This window comes from Lactuca saligna, chromosome 2 (assembly GCF_052625555.1).
Source record: "Lactuca saligna cultivar CGN05327 chromosome 2, ASM5262555v1, whole genome shotgun sequence".
Classification (NCBI taxonomy): domain Eukaryota; kingdom Viridiplantae; phylum Streptophyta; class Magnoliopsida; order Asterales; family Asteraceae; genus Lactuca; species Lactuca saligna.
Window position 1 is genome coordinate 154,416,312 of NC_136418.1, and position 15,110 is coordinate 154,431,421.

General features: G+C 37.8%; 2 protein-coding genes across 3 annotated transcripts in view; one reads left to right on the forward strand and one right to left on the reverse strand.

Annotated features, from left to right (window-relative positions):
* On the forward strand, positions 1-5,314 carry LOC145032220 (uncharacterized). 2 transcript variants are annotated; one of them, XM_078980963.1, is made up of 4 exons: positions 1-649; positions 1,350-1,721; positions 1,794-5,023; positions 5,104-5,314. In XM_078980963.1, the coding sequence occupies exons 1-3, from the start codon at positions 518-520 to the stop codon at positions 4,989-4,991; spliced, it is 3,702 nt and encodes a 1,233-aa protein (XP_078837089.1). In that variant the 5' UTR covers positions 1-517; the 3' UTR covers positions 4,992-5,023; positions 5,104-5,314. The 2 variants fall into 2 exon arrangements, with proteins under 2 accessions (XP_078837089.1, XP_078837091.1); XM_078980965.1 differs by having other exon boundaries at positions 1,809-5,023.
* The window catches only part of LOC145032221 (alpha-dioxygenase PIOX-like), a 26,128-nt gene continuing 16,290 nt past the window's right edge, over positions 5,273-15,110 (reverse strand). The window contains exons 3-10 of the mRNA XM_078980966.1: positions 7,616-7,765; positions 7,390-7,523; positions 7,047-7,260; positions 6,828-6,973; positions 6,532-6,759; positions 6,261-6,463; positions 5,786-6,029; positions 5,273-5,702 (exon numbers count right to left, since the gene is read on the reverse strand). Of these exons, the coding sequence (XP_078837092.1) occupies positions 5,477-5,702; positions 5,786-6,029; positions 6,261-6,463; positions 6,532-6,759; positions 6,828-6,973; positions 7,047-7,260; positions 7,390-7,523; positions 7,616-7,765 (1,545 nt within the window). The 3' untranslated portion in view covers positions 5,273-5,476. The remainder of the gene's footprint in view (positions 5,703-5,785; positions 6,030-6,260; positions 6,464-6,531; positions 6,760-6,827; positions 6,974-7,046; positions 7,261-7,389; positions 7,524-7,615; positions 7,766-15,110) is intronic.

Sequence of the window (15,110 nt, forward strand, 5' to 3'; positions counted from 1 at the left end):
CTTGACAACGATTAACAATCACACCACCGCACCTGCCTCGTTAATTCTTCGTTTGGGCGTAGCATCGTCATTCATTGCATCGGCGCCATCCGCTCACTCTCTCCAAAAGTTTTCAACTCTCTCCGTGAATTCTCAGCTAGGTCCAAATCCGGTCCAGAGACATCCCCAATTCGTAGATCTACAATTTTATCCCCTTTATTCGTTAACGAATTCGTTTCACCAAGTCTTAGACACATAAGCCCTAATTCGAACCCATACCACGTCTACTTTTTCATGATTGATTTAGCTCTGATTTCGAGGGATTCTGTTATTCAAATCACCGATCTCGATGTGCTGACCTGCATACTGTTCTCATCCAGGATCAATCAGTTCATAGACTTAGGGTTTTTAATTTATTAGAAAGGGGATCAAAAGATTGGCGCCGGTAATTGATGGTCCTCGTCGCGCAGTACGGAGAAGAAGGATTATATTTTACGAAAAGCGACGCCGTTGATGATTATGATGGAAGAAGGCTGTTATGTATGGGCGGTGGGAAGGTGAGCTGTGGTTCAACCGGCGGCACATGTGGTCGGTCCCCTCTCCCTCCACGCCGTCTCTAGTCGCTCCCATTAAGTCCTCCGTATTCATTGACTCTAACTCTTTCTCCAAAGTATGTAATTTCTTATTCCAGTCATCGCGTATCCATGCTATACATATACATTTAGAAATATTTCAATATCCGTTATTTCCTGTATTGATGCCAAGTGAATCAGCATGACCTTTGCTTGCTATTTGCATCTTGGAATTGATTGGAACGACAATACCACATCCTTCCTGCGTTTGCTTTTCTCTACGTTCTGTTTTCAGTACGTAGTAAATTTAATATGCCCACTTTATCCGGTTCTGTTTGTTGTGTATGGAAAAAAAATTGTTGTTTAGGAATCACTTCCCTTTTCAATATGCAGTAAATTTAATATGCCCGCTTTATTCAATTTACATGATATGCTATATTACTCATGCAGTTAGGACTTAGGAGATTCAATATCTTCTATCTTCGGATGTGTTTATCTGTGTTTGTTGATAGAGGTATATTTTGTTACTAAATTCTGCAATGAGTGGTGGAATGTATTATAGATATGCATCACTTCATGTTTGCAAGGCTGGCAAGCGGTTCTCAGGGGTTGCAACAAGATTTTTATATATAATTAGATGCCATTGTGAATGCATAATTATATATTCTGAGGTCTCTTAAGGAAAGCTAACATACAACATATGTTGAGTTATGAAAATTAACATACTTTCTGAAATCTTGATTCTCTTTCTTATCCATCTTTGATTATTGGTATCTAAATCCAACACATTTGTTTCAGGATGGACGCAAGATTCATGTTGGTGGCTGTGCACTGTTCAAACCACCCCATGATTCCCCTCCATTTGTTGGTATAATTCGTAGATTAATTGTAGATAAAGAAGACAATCTAAGCCTGAGTGTGAATTGGCTTTACCGCCCTTCTGACGTGAAGCTTTTAAAAGGTGCCTCTCTTGAAGCAGCACCAAACGAGGTCTTTTACTCCTTTCACCAAGATAAAATACCTGCTGCATCACTACTTCATCCGTGTAAAGTCGCATTCCTTCGTAAAGGTGTTGAACTTCCTTCAAGGGTATCATCATTTGTGTGCAGACGAGTTTATGATGTTGAGACTAAGCGTTTATGGTGGCTAACTGATCAAGATTATCTTAATGTAAGTATTGTAGCTAGCTTAGTTTTCTCTTTCTTTTTCGTCTGTTGAAAATCCTCTTGATTGGTTATGTAGTCTTTTCTGACGCAGGAACGACAAGAAGTAGTAGACCAGCTTTTAGATAAGACAAGAGTAGAAATGTATGGAGGCCATTCCCCAAAACCTTTAAATGGTCCTGGTCCTGGTCCTGGTCCTGGTCCAAATGGGACACCACAGGTAAAGGGTAAGAAAAGAGAGCAGACTTCAGACTCTGGTCAATTTAGACCTGAAGACATGTTAAAAGCTGAGATTGCCAAAATTACAGATAAAGGAGGGTTGGTGGATTTTGAAGGTGTTGAGAAAATAATACAGCTGATGCAGCCTGAGAGTGGTGACAAGAAAGTTGACCTGGCTTCCAGAATTATGCTTGTTAATGTCATATCAGCTACTGACAGTTTTGATTGCCTTAGTCGGTTTGTTCAGCTTAGGGGTTTGCTTATTTTAGATGAATGGCTTCAAGAGTTCCACAAGGGGAAGATTAGTGATGGTAGTCCTAAAGAGGGTGATTTATCTGTGGAGGAGTTTCTTTTTGCTTTGCTTCGTGCACTTGACAGGTTACCTGTGAATATTCATGCTTTGCAGACTTGTAATGTCGGTAAGTCTGTTAATCACTTACGTAGCCATAAAAACCCTGAGATTTTGAAGAAAGCTAAGTGTTTAGTTGACACGTGGAAGAAAAGTGTTGAAGCTGAAATGAATATGATTGAAAGAAAACGAGTCGAGCAAATGAATATCATTGAAACAAGATCTGGTACAAGACGTGCAGGTTCGGGTTCCTGGTCAAACAAGCAAATGATGCCTGAAGTGTCCCCTCATATGGTCAAACAAGTCAAGATTTCTTCTTCACAACCTTCTGTAGTGAAAGCTCAGGGTAAGCATAGTTCCGGTGAAGCTATCGTCAAGTCGCCGGAATCTCCTAGCCCTACAAAACTTCCGGGACCAGTGCCACCTGGCATTGCTCCTTCAGATGTCACAGTTAAACAGGAAAAGAGTAGCAGTTCTAGCCCTTCTGCTTCTGGTAAGGGGTCACCATTTAGAGCCACACCTGAAAGGGCAACTGAAGAAAACATACACAACAGCCAGAGACTTATTGTCCGGCTGCCGAACACGGGAAGAAGCCCTGCACACACAGCCAGTGGTGGATCTGTTGAAGATCATCTTGATGGGAGTGGGAGGCCAAAGGGAAAAGGGGACACACCACCAGACAACAATGTGGTAGCTATGGATATGGATTTATGTAAAGGGAAAGAAGGATTGGTTGGCTGTGATGCTGACGATGGTGATGCCGAGGCATCCAAAGGTGCTGACTCAACATCAGGTGGGAGTGGGACACTAAAATCAGGGAAGTCACATGAAGCGTCTTACAGCTCTATAAATGCATTGGTTGAAAGCTGTGCGAAGTTTTCTGAAGTTAACACGTCTTTGCCAGCTGGCAATGATGTTGGAATGAATCTTCTTGCCAGTGTGGCTGCTGGTGAGATGTCTAGGTCTGACGTGGCAACATCATCATGTTCCCCTGAAAACAAACAACCTTTACCTGAAGACACTTGCTCTGAAGATAATGGCAATCCCAGACAATCAATTGAAGATGGTTCCCAAGTTGAAGATAATGTTAAAGTCAGCAATGGTCATGAGCATGCCAGGTTGGCGGAAAACAGTAATGCTGTACCTATGGCACCTGAGGTAGGGCCTGCTCCATCAGCAGCAGATGCAACAGGTATAAGTGGAAAGGTCGAGACACATGTCAATAATGAACCTTCTTCCAGGTCATCATCAGATAAGCATGAGAATGAAAAGAAATCATCGCAGAAAGAGCATGATGACGTGGATTCTGAATTGCTGAAACCATCTTGTGGCCATGTTAGTTTAGAGCAGTTTGAGGAGAAAGAAAATACGGATCCTGATTCTTCTGTCCTGCTGCAGAGCAGTGAAAATGTAGATAAAAAGGAGGCCCAAGAGGGAGATGGGTCGGGCCCATCTGTCTCCACATCAGCGCCTCCTGTGTCAGAAAAGACAGTGAAGCTGGATTTTGACTTGAATGAAGTTGTTCCTAGTGATGATATGGAAAGGCATAGCTCATTACATTCTGCAAGTTCTGTTGTGGGGGGAAACCGGGCTGCTTCGGTTACTGTAGCAGCAGCTGCTAAAGGACCTTTTTTATCATCTGAGAATCTGTTAAAAGGCAAGGCTGAGCTTGGGTGGAAGGGATCTGCTGCCACCAGTGCATTTCGTCCAGCTGAGCCTCGAAAGGCCCGTGAGTTTTTGGACTTTGACCTCAATGTTGGTGTTGCTGATGATGTCATTGTCAACAACCAAAACCAAAACAATCCACCATCGTCAAAATACATGGATTCCAGGAACAAAGGAGGGCTCGATCTCGATTTAAATGCATGTGAAGAAACTCCCGATGTGGGCCCGTTAATGGTTAGCTTTAGCAGACCACAAATCCCTCCAAGGTCTCTTCTTTCTTCCGGGTTTGATCTCAACAACGGGCCTGGAATTGAAGAAATTGGCAGTGAATCAATACCACATTCCAGAAACGGTATTCAGTTTTTGCCTAATGTTCCTAGTGTCAAAATGGGGAACATAGACGTGGGAAACTTCCATTCCTGGTTTCCACCAAGTAGTACATACCCAGCAATTCCGATTCCAGCACAGAGTTATTCCATGCCAGTGCCACAAAGAATGTTAACTCCTATGGCTTCTGCTTCTGCTTCTGGCACTCCGTTTAATCCTGAATTATTTAGAGGGCCTGTGTTATCATCTTCTCCTGCAGTTGCTTTTTCATCCGCAGCACCATTCCAATTCCCAGGTTTCCCATTTGAAACTAATTTCTCTATGCCTTCAAATACAGTGTCACCAGCGTTTGTGGGGTCATCCGCTGGGCCTGGGCCTGGGCCAATTTGTTTCCCAACAATACCCTCGCAACTGGTGGGCCCACTTTCATCTTCAAATTACAGGCCTTATGTTATGGGTCTACCTGGCGGATCGAGTAACGATAACAAAAAATGGGGAACCCATGGTCTGGATTTGAACTCGGGTCCCGGAGGTCCGGATGAGACATTGCCTTCAGGATTGAGACAGCTTCCTCTTGGTGATGAACAGTTGAAGATGTTTCAGCAGATGGCGGCCAGTGGCGGCGGCGGTGGTGGAGTATTTAAGAGGAAAGAGCCTGTTGATGGCTGGGATGGCGATAGTAGGATTAACAGCTATAAACATCCATCATGGCAGTAGAAAATACTAGTTCAATTCCAGCATACCCTATGGTGAGTTTTGTGTTTAGTATTGACATTCCATAATTTATTATTATATATTGAAACCCTGGAATCCGTGATTGCTTTTTCAGGTCTTGTGGCCAACCGGAATCGGAGCGTTCTATCCATCTGAGAGAGAGTGACCATCATAGAAGAAGAAGAAGAAGAGGATTTCCAGTGTAGATATTTAACTACTACTCTTTGTTTGTTAGGTTAATTAGTTTTCTTGTTTTGCAGTTTTATTTCATACTTACTAGTTACTACACAGCCAAAAGTTTGGTATATTGATATTCCATTCACCAATTATGACTACATTTACTTTATTCAAACTTTAAACCCACACAAACACTACACTCGTGTTATTTTTTAAGAAATAAAAACTAGAGTAATATTATATTATACATATACATATACATATACATGCAATGGAATGGAATGGAACATGAAGATTGAAGAGTGAGTGTGTTACTTAGGAACACGGAAATACAAGGGTACATGATTACGAGGCTCTGGTGAAGCATCCCATACTGAAAAAGCACTTGTTGAGTTCATCCAAGTATCAGTCATCTCTGGATAATGTCGATTCAGCACATCTTTTAAACTCTCTGTTGTGTTGACCCATTCAAGCCCTTTTTTTGTATACACCTCTTCATTGTAATCACTAGTGAAAAATCGGTCTGCCTCAAGTCTCCTACAGTTTACTTCCACAAGTCAGTTTGCTTCTATTTCTATTTGTTTGTTCTCAGTTTTCATTTTAAAATTGTGTGAGGTTACCTTGATGCCATGATTATGAATATTACAAAGGCTGTTTCGCTTATGGCGAATCCCTTGATTTTTTTCTCAGCGGCCATTCCTACCAACAGATCCACTTGTTCAATGTCATCATTGTATACTTCACGCAATGTGGCAATTGCTTCTATATCATCCGTTAGATCTTCCCATTTGGAGATGGGGATCAACATAAGTGATCTACGGAACTCATTGTATCTTGCTACATTCCGTTCCCTGTCCCTATAAACTGCACCACAGTTTTCTTAATAAATTAACAACTAAATGCTTGAAAATAGCAACATATTTTTATTATTGCATCCTCCTTTTCTTTTAACCATTATTATTAAGACACCGGGTTTTTCTCTATTATTATACTTTTAGAGATCTGTCTCCGTATCTAACTAAAATTAATCCTGCAAATATGTCAAAATGGACTTCATATAACGAGTATGTTTAGTGAAAGAAAAATGATACTTACTCTCGAGTGAGGGTAAGTCAACATGATTGACCCGATCTGTGCCATCGATGTTTTGGGGAACAATATCCCTAAGCCACATCGGATAATTCCATAGCTCAAGTGCACCGCATGCTTGATGACCCATTGATACCATTTGTGTTATGAATCCAATTTTTGACAATTCCTTCTCTCCGTTCTTCCCAATTAAATTTATCATGTCAACCCTGTAAATTTACTATAATAACTTAAAAGTTCTATCGGGAATATAATTAGTACCGGTGTGAAAACTTACTTTTTGCTCAATCTTGGAGACTTATTAGGTCCTGGCTTTGAACTCACATCCCTAATGAAAAGCTGATCAGGTAAAAGCGAATGCATTCTGTAAACACTTGTAAACTCTTCCGTTAATGAGTAGGGTACCCCATGGTTATTAGGTTTCTTTAACCCTACAAGACCTCCCAACACAGCTCCTCCAACATGCCCAACTGTCTCCTTGAATCTCTTCCCCAACATGCCATGCCTGAATTAATCAATTTTCAACATAATCTATGCTAGTAATACTTTAACTTAAAAAATTGATTTAATTACCAATTAATTCTCATTGCGGCAGCAAGCGTGTCCGTTTTCAGAAGTTCAATAGTCCAATCAATGGTGTGGATCTTGGCAATCACTGCAGAAGTCACTAGTCTTGCGTGGCGATACAAATGTTCATCATCCAAATCACAATATTCTTTCTGGTTTTCATAACTATATTGTAAGAGCTAAATATGTTTATTTAATTTAAAATTAATGGATGCAAGTAGATACCTTTAACGTGTCACAAATGGCATTGTGTTCTTGGATAAAAAGGGCTTGCAAAGTAGAAACACCAATCCAGTTGTTACGAATATCACCTGCTATGGGCAATCCATTGTTGTCATGTTGGAGGAGACCATCTTTTGCTATCTTGAGCTTCCCATCTTTGAATGTTCTCACTTGCCACAATTCTCTCAAATTGTTTCCATATATTACACTCCCGTCCCTATATGTATAAGCCTCTTAGCTTCATATTATATATATAAAATGTTTATAAACACAAATCTTAACTTCATAATTTAAACTTAATGTCACAAATCTAAAAGAAAAATCATAGTTTTGGAAGAAATAATACCACCAAGGAGTTCTGGTGTTATGATGACCTTTCTTGATATCACTGAGACCAGTATCAAATTCTTTCGTCTTGTAGAATTTGAAGGATTTTAGAGGGCATTGACCAACTACTTCTCTAGGTGCATTAAGTTCGATCTTTGGAAGTAAATATATAGTTAAGTGGCGTTCATTAGAAGATTATATATATAGGTTGTTGGCATGAATCAATAAATGTAATCCAATCGAACCTGTTGTGTTGACTCAAGGTGGTTAATCCAATCATGAATCATGAACTGAATCCATGAAGCAGCAATCATGTTGAATTGTTTTCCACTATCTATAAACTGCTTACGTGCTAGAAGTTTTGTAGCCACCACCATGGGGTCTGGCTTTAATAGCTACACATAAATTAGAGTTTAATACTTTTTATATACAATGTATACCATTTTACGAAAAACTAAATCCAAATTCCAAACAACAACAATACCCAAATCACATAACAATGAGGTAAGGTGGAGATTAGATATAGATAATCGTAGCTCCACTCAAAGGTAAATGTTCAAAACCAGGGGATGAAATAAGAGCAAATTGATGATAATGGTTCATGAATATCTTATGAATCATGTATAATTTATCTTTCCTTAATCGATAATTTGACCTTTTTCCTGGGTATAAAAAACTTTGATACAAGATAATCTACAAGATAACACTTCAAGTTCTTACGCACAAAAACGAAGCAACAAAGTAAGTTCATGTATGAAAGGTTTAAATTTGTAGAAGAGCCAAAATTATGACATTTACTTAGTATATCTACCCATTGTACATATAAAATGGATAAGGATAATGAATTGACGGTTTTTTAAAAGCTACAAACAATTATAGACACTTGGGATCAAACCAGTAAGATTTGATTAGTTCATAAAATCTCACCTTCTAAATTATTCAGAAGGCACACCACCTTTTAAAATCTTTAGAAGGCACTCATACATGGCCATCATGGGCTTCAACTTCAGAAATACAAAAGGGTAATTCACTTGATAAGTTTTTAGAAGGTTCACAAACATCTCAATCAAGGATTTCAACTTCTCAAGTTTAGAAGGGAACTTCACTTCATAAGCATTTAGAAGGTTTTGAAAGGTTTCTGAATGGTAGTTAAAGGTTCATTGAGGTTTGGAAAATGAATATTTTCCATGGTCAAAATCCATTCCAATATAACACCACAATGACCTCTTCCCTTTGACCCACATCATTCTTCGTGTTTGGAGTCAAACTAGTCTTATATATGTATCTAAATCTTATTACATCATAGTCCAAGTCTTCTTTGACATGTGTATAAATTCTAATTACATCAAACAGTTAGGTGACACTAAAATGAGCAACAACCCTCCTCCATATTAGTATAACCCTTGAATTTTTACAATAATGTAAACAAAAACGAACTTGTGTATAAATGCAAATGTCGAATTGATCAATTTTTGTAACATTATTTTACGTATCCTAACTACTCTCGAGGTGTCATTAGGATTGAATTTATCATTAAATACTTAAAGATAAAATACACATAAATTTCTACACTTATCTAGTAAATAATGATGAGCCAATTATAAAGTTATATCTCCTTATCTCAAGTCCAAAAAGTACAACACAAACAATTAATCAAACTATTTCTTTGATTAAATGAGAAAATAACTCAAAACTCAATTTGTAAATATAATCTCTCTTACCGTACATGGCTAAACTATATATATATATATATATATATATATATATATATATATATATATATATATATATATATATTCTCATCTACCGACTTGTAATTAGATCACAATTAGGAAACTAGGAACCGAATTGAACATAGTTTCCTAAAACTAGGTTGCTTTTGCTTGGTCTTCAAGTCCTACTCGACTTAGGATTCCAACAATCACCCCCGAATCTCTAAGTCCTTCTAGCAAATTCTTCAACTCCGATCAAGCTCCGCATTTCCTTGAACCTGGTTCGAGCTAACGGTTTCGTACGAATGTCTGCCTTTTGTTCTTCACCTGGAATGTACTCCACTTCTACTTGTTCATTTCAACACAATTACGAATAAAGTGAAACCTCGTGTGAATGTGTTTACTTCTTCCATGAAAAATGGGATTTTTTTTGTTAGTTTGATAGCCGAGTTGTTATCAACTCTAAGAACCACTTTCTATTGTGCTTTGTTCATTAATTCTCCAAGCAAATCTTGAAGCCATATTGCTGGACATGTGGTCGCCGTGGCTGCCATGAACTCCGACTTGCAAGATGATAAAGCTACGATATATTGCTTTTGTGAGCACCATGTTATCGGAGATGACCCGTAGTAGAAAATGTGACAGATTGTGCCTTTTCCGTCATCCGGGTCAACATTGTGACTACTATCACTATAACCAATAAGTAGCATTTGTCCCATCCTCTCATACTTGATTCCGTATCCATTTGTTCATCGTAAGTACCTTAGAACGTGTTTAATTGCTTCGCCATGTGACTCTCTTGGACATTGCATGTATCGGCTAAAAACTCCAACCGCACATGCCATATCAGGTCTTGTTTGCAAGAGATATCTAAGACATCCTACCACTTTTCGATATTGTGTCGGGTCAATTTCGAGTTCGTCTTCGGCATTTGACAATTTATTTCCCGGTTCCATTGGAATGTGGGTCGGATTACAATCATGTAAACCAACTTCTTTTAGAATGTGTTGAGCATACGCTTCTTGGTTTATAGTAATCCTCGGTTTCTCTTGATTAACTTCAATGCCAAGGTAATAAGTCAATCTTCCAAGATCCGACATTTCAAAGTTCTTGGACATCTCAAATTTGAACATCTTGATCATGCTCAAATTTGTACTTGTGGCAAATAAATCATCAACATAAATTGCTAAAATTAGCAAATTAGATCCTTCACTTTTCTGGTACACCGATGGTTCTTTCATGCACTTTTGAAATTTCATACTCTTCAAAATCTCGTCAAGCTTCGTGTTCCATGCTTGAGGTGCTTGTCTTAGACCATATAGTGCTTTCGTAAGGCAATATACTTTATGCTCGTTGCCTTTCTTTATATAACCTTCCGGTTGCAATACATAAACGGTTTCCTTTAATTCTCCATGTAAGAACGCCGTTTTAACATCTAAGTGGTGAAGCTCCCACCCATTAGTAGTGGCTAAGGCTATAAGAAACCAGATGGGTTCAATTCGATCTACCGGAGCAAATACTTCTTGAAAATCAATACCGGGTTGTTGCACGTAACCTTTAGCAACCAACTTTGCCTTGTATTTACTAATGGTGTTGTCTGCATTTTTCTTCAATTTGAACACCCACTTGAGTCTAATTGGCTTCACATACATAGGCTTGTTTAGGAGAGTGCAAGTATTATTCTTGTTTATCGAATTAATTTCTGCATCCATGGATTTGACCTACTCTAGTTCTTTCTTCGCTTCTTCAACCGATACCGACTCGTCATTGGTTGTAAGAAGAAGTTCTTCAAGATTATCATTATCAAGTTCATAATCTTGAAATCGTCTTGGAGGTACTCTTGTTCTCGAGGGCCTTTGGTTTGTAGCTCCTTGTTGAACCTTATTATTTATTGGACTTTGTTGTTCATTATCTTGGAGGTACTCTTGTTCTCGAGGGCCTTTGGTTTGTAGCTCCTTGTTGAACATTATTATTTATCAGACTTGTTTATTATCTTGTACTTCAGCTCCGTCTCCAATCTCATGATCCAATTTAGTCGACTCCATTGGGTCATTGTTTACCTCGTTTCCTTGATTGTTGCTCGTCTCACATTCTGGGTAGTCCAATGGTATTATAAATGAGTATGGTTCTTCATTGTTGATTCCTGCTTCTTTAATCCAATCCTACCCTTTGGTTTCATAAAAAATAACATCTCAACTTATGATTATTTTTTGTGTCACCGGGTCAAATAACCGATAAGCTTTCGTACCCGGTTCAAAACCAAATGCACTAGTGGTCTTGATCTTGCATCCAACTTTTTTAGCTTAACCGGTTCAACCTTTTCATGTGCTAGACACCCAAATATACAAACGTTTTCTAAATTCGATTTCTTTTATACAACTTTTCGTATGGAGTTGTATCACCGAGGACTCTTGTGTAAACGCGATTGATTAGATTTCTAGAGTGATTTACCGTTTCTCCCCATAAGTAGTTTGGAACATGCATTGCCTTCATTATACTTCGTGTCGTGTCCATAAGTGTTCGGTTTCTTCGTTTCACAATTCCGTTTTGTTTTGGAGAATATGGGGCGGTAAAGTGGCGTTTGACTCCGTTTTGATCACAAAAAGAATTAAACTCACCTCCTCGATCACTTCTAAACACTTTCAAAGGCTTTCCAATTGAATTAAACTTGAGAAAAGTAAACTCACCTCCTCAATCACTTCTAAACACTTTCAAAGGCTTTCCAATTTCATTCTCCACTAAAGCTTTGAATTTTTTGAAGTGTGTAAACACCTCACTCTTTTCTTTCATGAGATAAATCCACATAAATTGTGAAAAATCATCAATTAGTGTAAAAATATATCGATTTTGACCCTTGGTTGTCGGCGTGATCAGACCGCATAAATCTACATGAACTAATTCCAATGGTTGCTTTGCTTTGTATGTCGTCATATTCGGGAATGACTTTCTTGTTTGCTTGCCCACCAAGAAAGACTTACATAATTGATTCTCATGATCAAATTTGGGTAACCCTTTGACTAAACCTTTCTTGGACATCCTTTTCATTGTCTCGAAATTGATGTGCCCAAGTCTTGCATGCCATCGCCACGTATCTTCACTTAGTCTCTAATGAAGGCAAATAGGAACTCCAATTTGTAATTTTATTTTCTATAGTCGGTTTGGAGTTGTTTGTACTTTCATTAATAAGCAATTATCGGCATCGTGCATGGTCAAATAGTTATCTTTCATTTAAATATCACACCTGGATTTAGTTGCTTGTCCAAGACTAATAATATTGTTCTTGAGATCCGGTATGTAGTAAATCTCCGTCATCAACCTTTTTTGACCCCCTTTTGCCTTGGAAAAGTATAACACCTTTTCCCTTGATTTTTACACACGAATTATCTCCGAATTTAACCGTCCCGGTTATACCTTCATCAAACTCGGAGAAAAATGACCGGTTTCTTGTCATGTGATTTCTTGCCCCGTTATCCAAGTACCATATGTCGTTATCTTGTGAGTCGTATCGAGACGGTATCACATTTTCTTTGTTTAAAAATACGGTCTCGTCGGTATCGTCATATTCTGCAAAATTACTTTCTTGTAATTATTTAATTTGGTTCGGACATTGAGATGCAAAATGGCCCGGTTTATCACACCGGTAACAAATAATTTTGGACCAGTCTTTTCTTGGTTTGCGGTTCGGATCAGAATTAGAATTGGACTTCCCACCTTGGGCTTGTGTTGAATTATTGGATTTATTTCTGTGTGGGTTGCGATTGGATTTGGGCCCATTTGAACCATTTGATCCACCTGATCCAGATCCGTATCCGTTTCTTTGATTATACCCAACCGATCTACCAACCCCTTTCCATTTGCCCTTTGTCCCTGTGTGATTCTACCGATTCGAACTCCCACCATGGTTGAAAAACAAGACCTTCGTTTGATCCTCACCACCGATCTCGTCCTCCCTAATCCGCTCCTCATATGATTTTAACCGCCCTACTACATCTTCAAAGCCAACAGTTTTCAAATCCAATTCCTGTTCCAAAGAGGTGACAATATGGATGTACTTTCTCGGTAAGGATTTAAGAAATTTCTTAACCATCTTCGATTCCTCAATCGTTTCACCAAGTGATGCTGATTGAGACGCAATTTTGGACAGCTTTCCGACAAAACTATCGACCGATTCCGATTCCGTCATCTTCATCCTATCAGATTCGAAGGTTAGGGTTTGAATCTTGCTTCTTTGACCCAGTCAACCCCAACATGACGAGCCTTGATTGCATCCCAAAAAGCCTTCAAAGACTCGGCTTCTCCGATTTGCATGATTAATGATTCCGGGATCGCCTGATATAATAATCCCATTGCCAGGTAATCCTTCTCATTATTTTTCTCTATTCCTGGTTCGATAATACTCCATGCTTTATGAATTCTTAAAACGACCTTCATACGAAGGGACCAAACTATGTAATTTATGGAATTGAGCATGGAACATTGAACTGTGGTCGCTCCAATCTCCTTCTCCTTCACTGGAGCACCGCCTGAAGACCCTTCATCTCCTACCATGTCGACCACCTTGTTCAACAAGTAAGTAAATCGATCTCAAAGCCCTATGTTCTTGGCTCTGATACCAATTCAAGTCCAGAAAGTATAACACAAACAATTAATCAAACTATCTCTTTGATTAAATGAGATATAACTCAAAACTCAATTTGTGAATACAATCTCTCTTACCCTACACGGCTAAAAAAGATGTATATATATATATATATATATTCTAATCTATCGACTTTTAATTAGATCACAATTAGGAAACTATGAAACGACTTGAACATAGTTTCCTAAAACTAGGTTGCTATTGCTTCGTCTCCAAGTCCTACTCGACTTAGGATTCCAACACTATCTACCGTAAAAATTAAGTCCTATTTTTCTAAAGTGTAGTTATACTTCACGATCACATAGATATTTCTTTTAAATCATGTAACGTACAATACATTTTACCAAATAATTATTAAGAGGACAAAGCATTAGCCTTTACCATTGTAGATTGGAACAAATACATCTAATGATTTATCAAGTATTCCAATATTTAAGTGTCATATTACTATAATGAATTTAGGTTCTAATGTTATCAATGGTTTATGTTGATTTTAATCCCATTCCAAATAACAAACTTGTGGACTAATTCATTTTTTTATTTAATGAAATGGTTTGCTAATTTATGATGCGTCTCAACACATTTAACAATATCAGAACATTCATTACTAAATTTCTAACCATGCTGTGTCTAACACCCAAATGTTTAAACTTGATTTTATACCTGTATATATGTCTTAACCAAATTAGGAAAACTATCATAATGAAAAAAGACTTGTGAAAGCAATTTAGGCCATAACAAAATTACATATACTAAACTTCTTAATAGTAATACCTATTTTACAATTGTAGAAAATGCAACAAATTTGGATTCTATTGTTGAAGTTTTTATGCAAGTTTCTGTCTTGGAATCCCAAGAAATGGCACCTACCTTAATATAACTCACACTATACTCCATGGTTCCTTTTTATATTTCCAAATATTCTTTGAGTTTCTCACTAATGTTGAATACTCAAATTGCTTACACAACCTACATAATTTCCATAGGGATTAAGCAATATAAGGTGTGGTGCTTGTCATTGACATATATCAAACACCAAATAGCCCATATCAACTTAGTTATATTTTGACCATGCTAATTATTTATTAGTTTCACACTCAGATCTATAGAGTGATCATGAGACAACAATCATCATAACTGAATTTATTCGAAATTTACTTAATATAATAATGGCCCATTTGATTTGTTGTTTAATACTTATCCCAATGTTTACACACACCTTCTCCATTTACTTTATGTAAAAATTTTCTGACAAAAAATTGTTAGTTTGATCAACATAACAAAAATAACATGTTATCAACATACATGCAAGCAATCATTCATGCACAACAAACATCAATTTTTTTTATTCTTTAGTTTTTTTATGAAAACATTGATTAGATTGGTTTG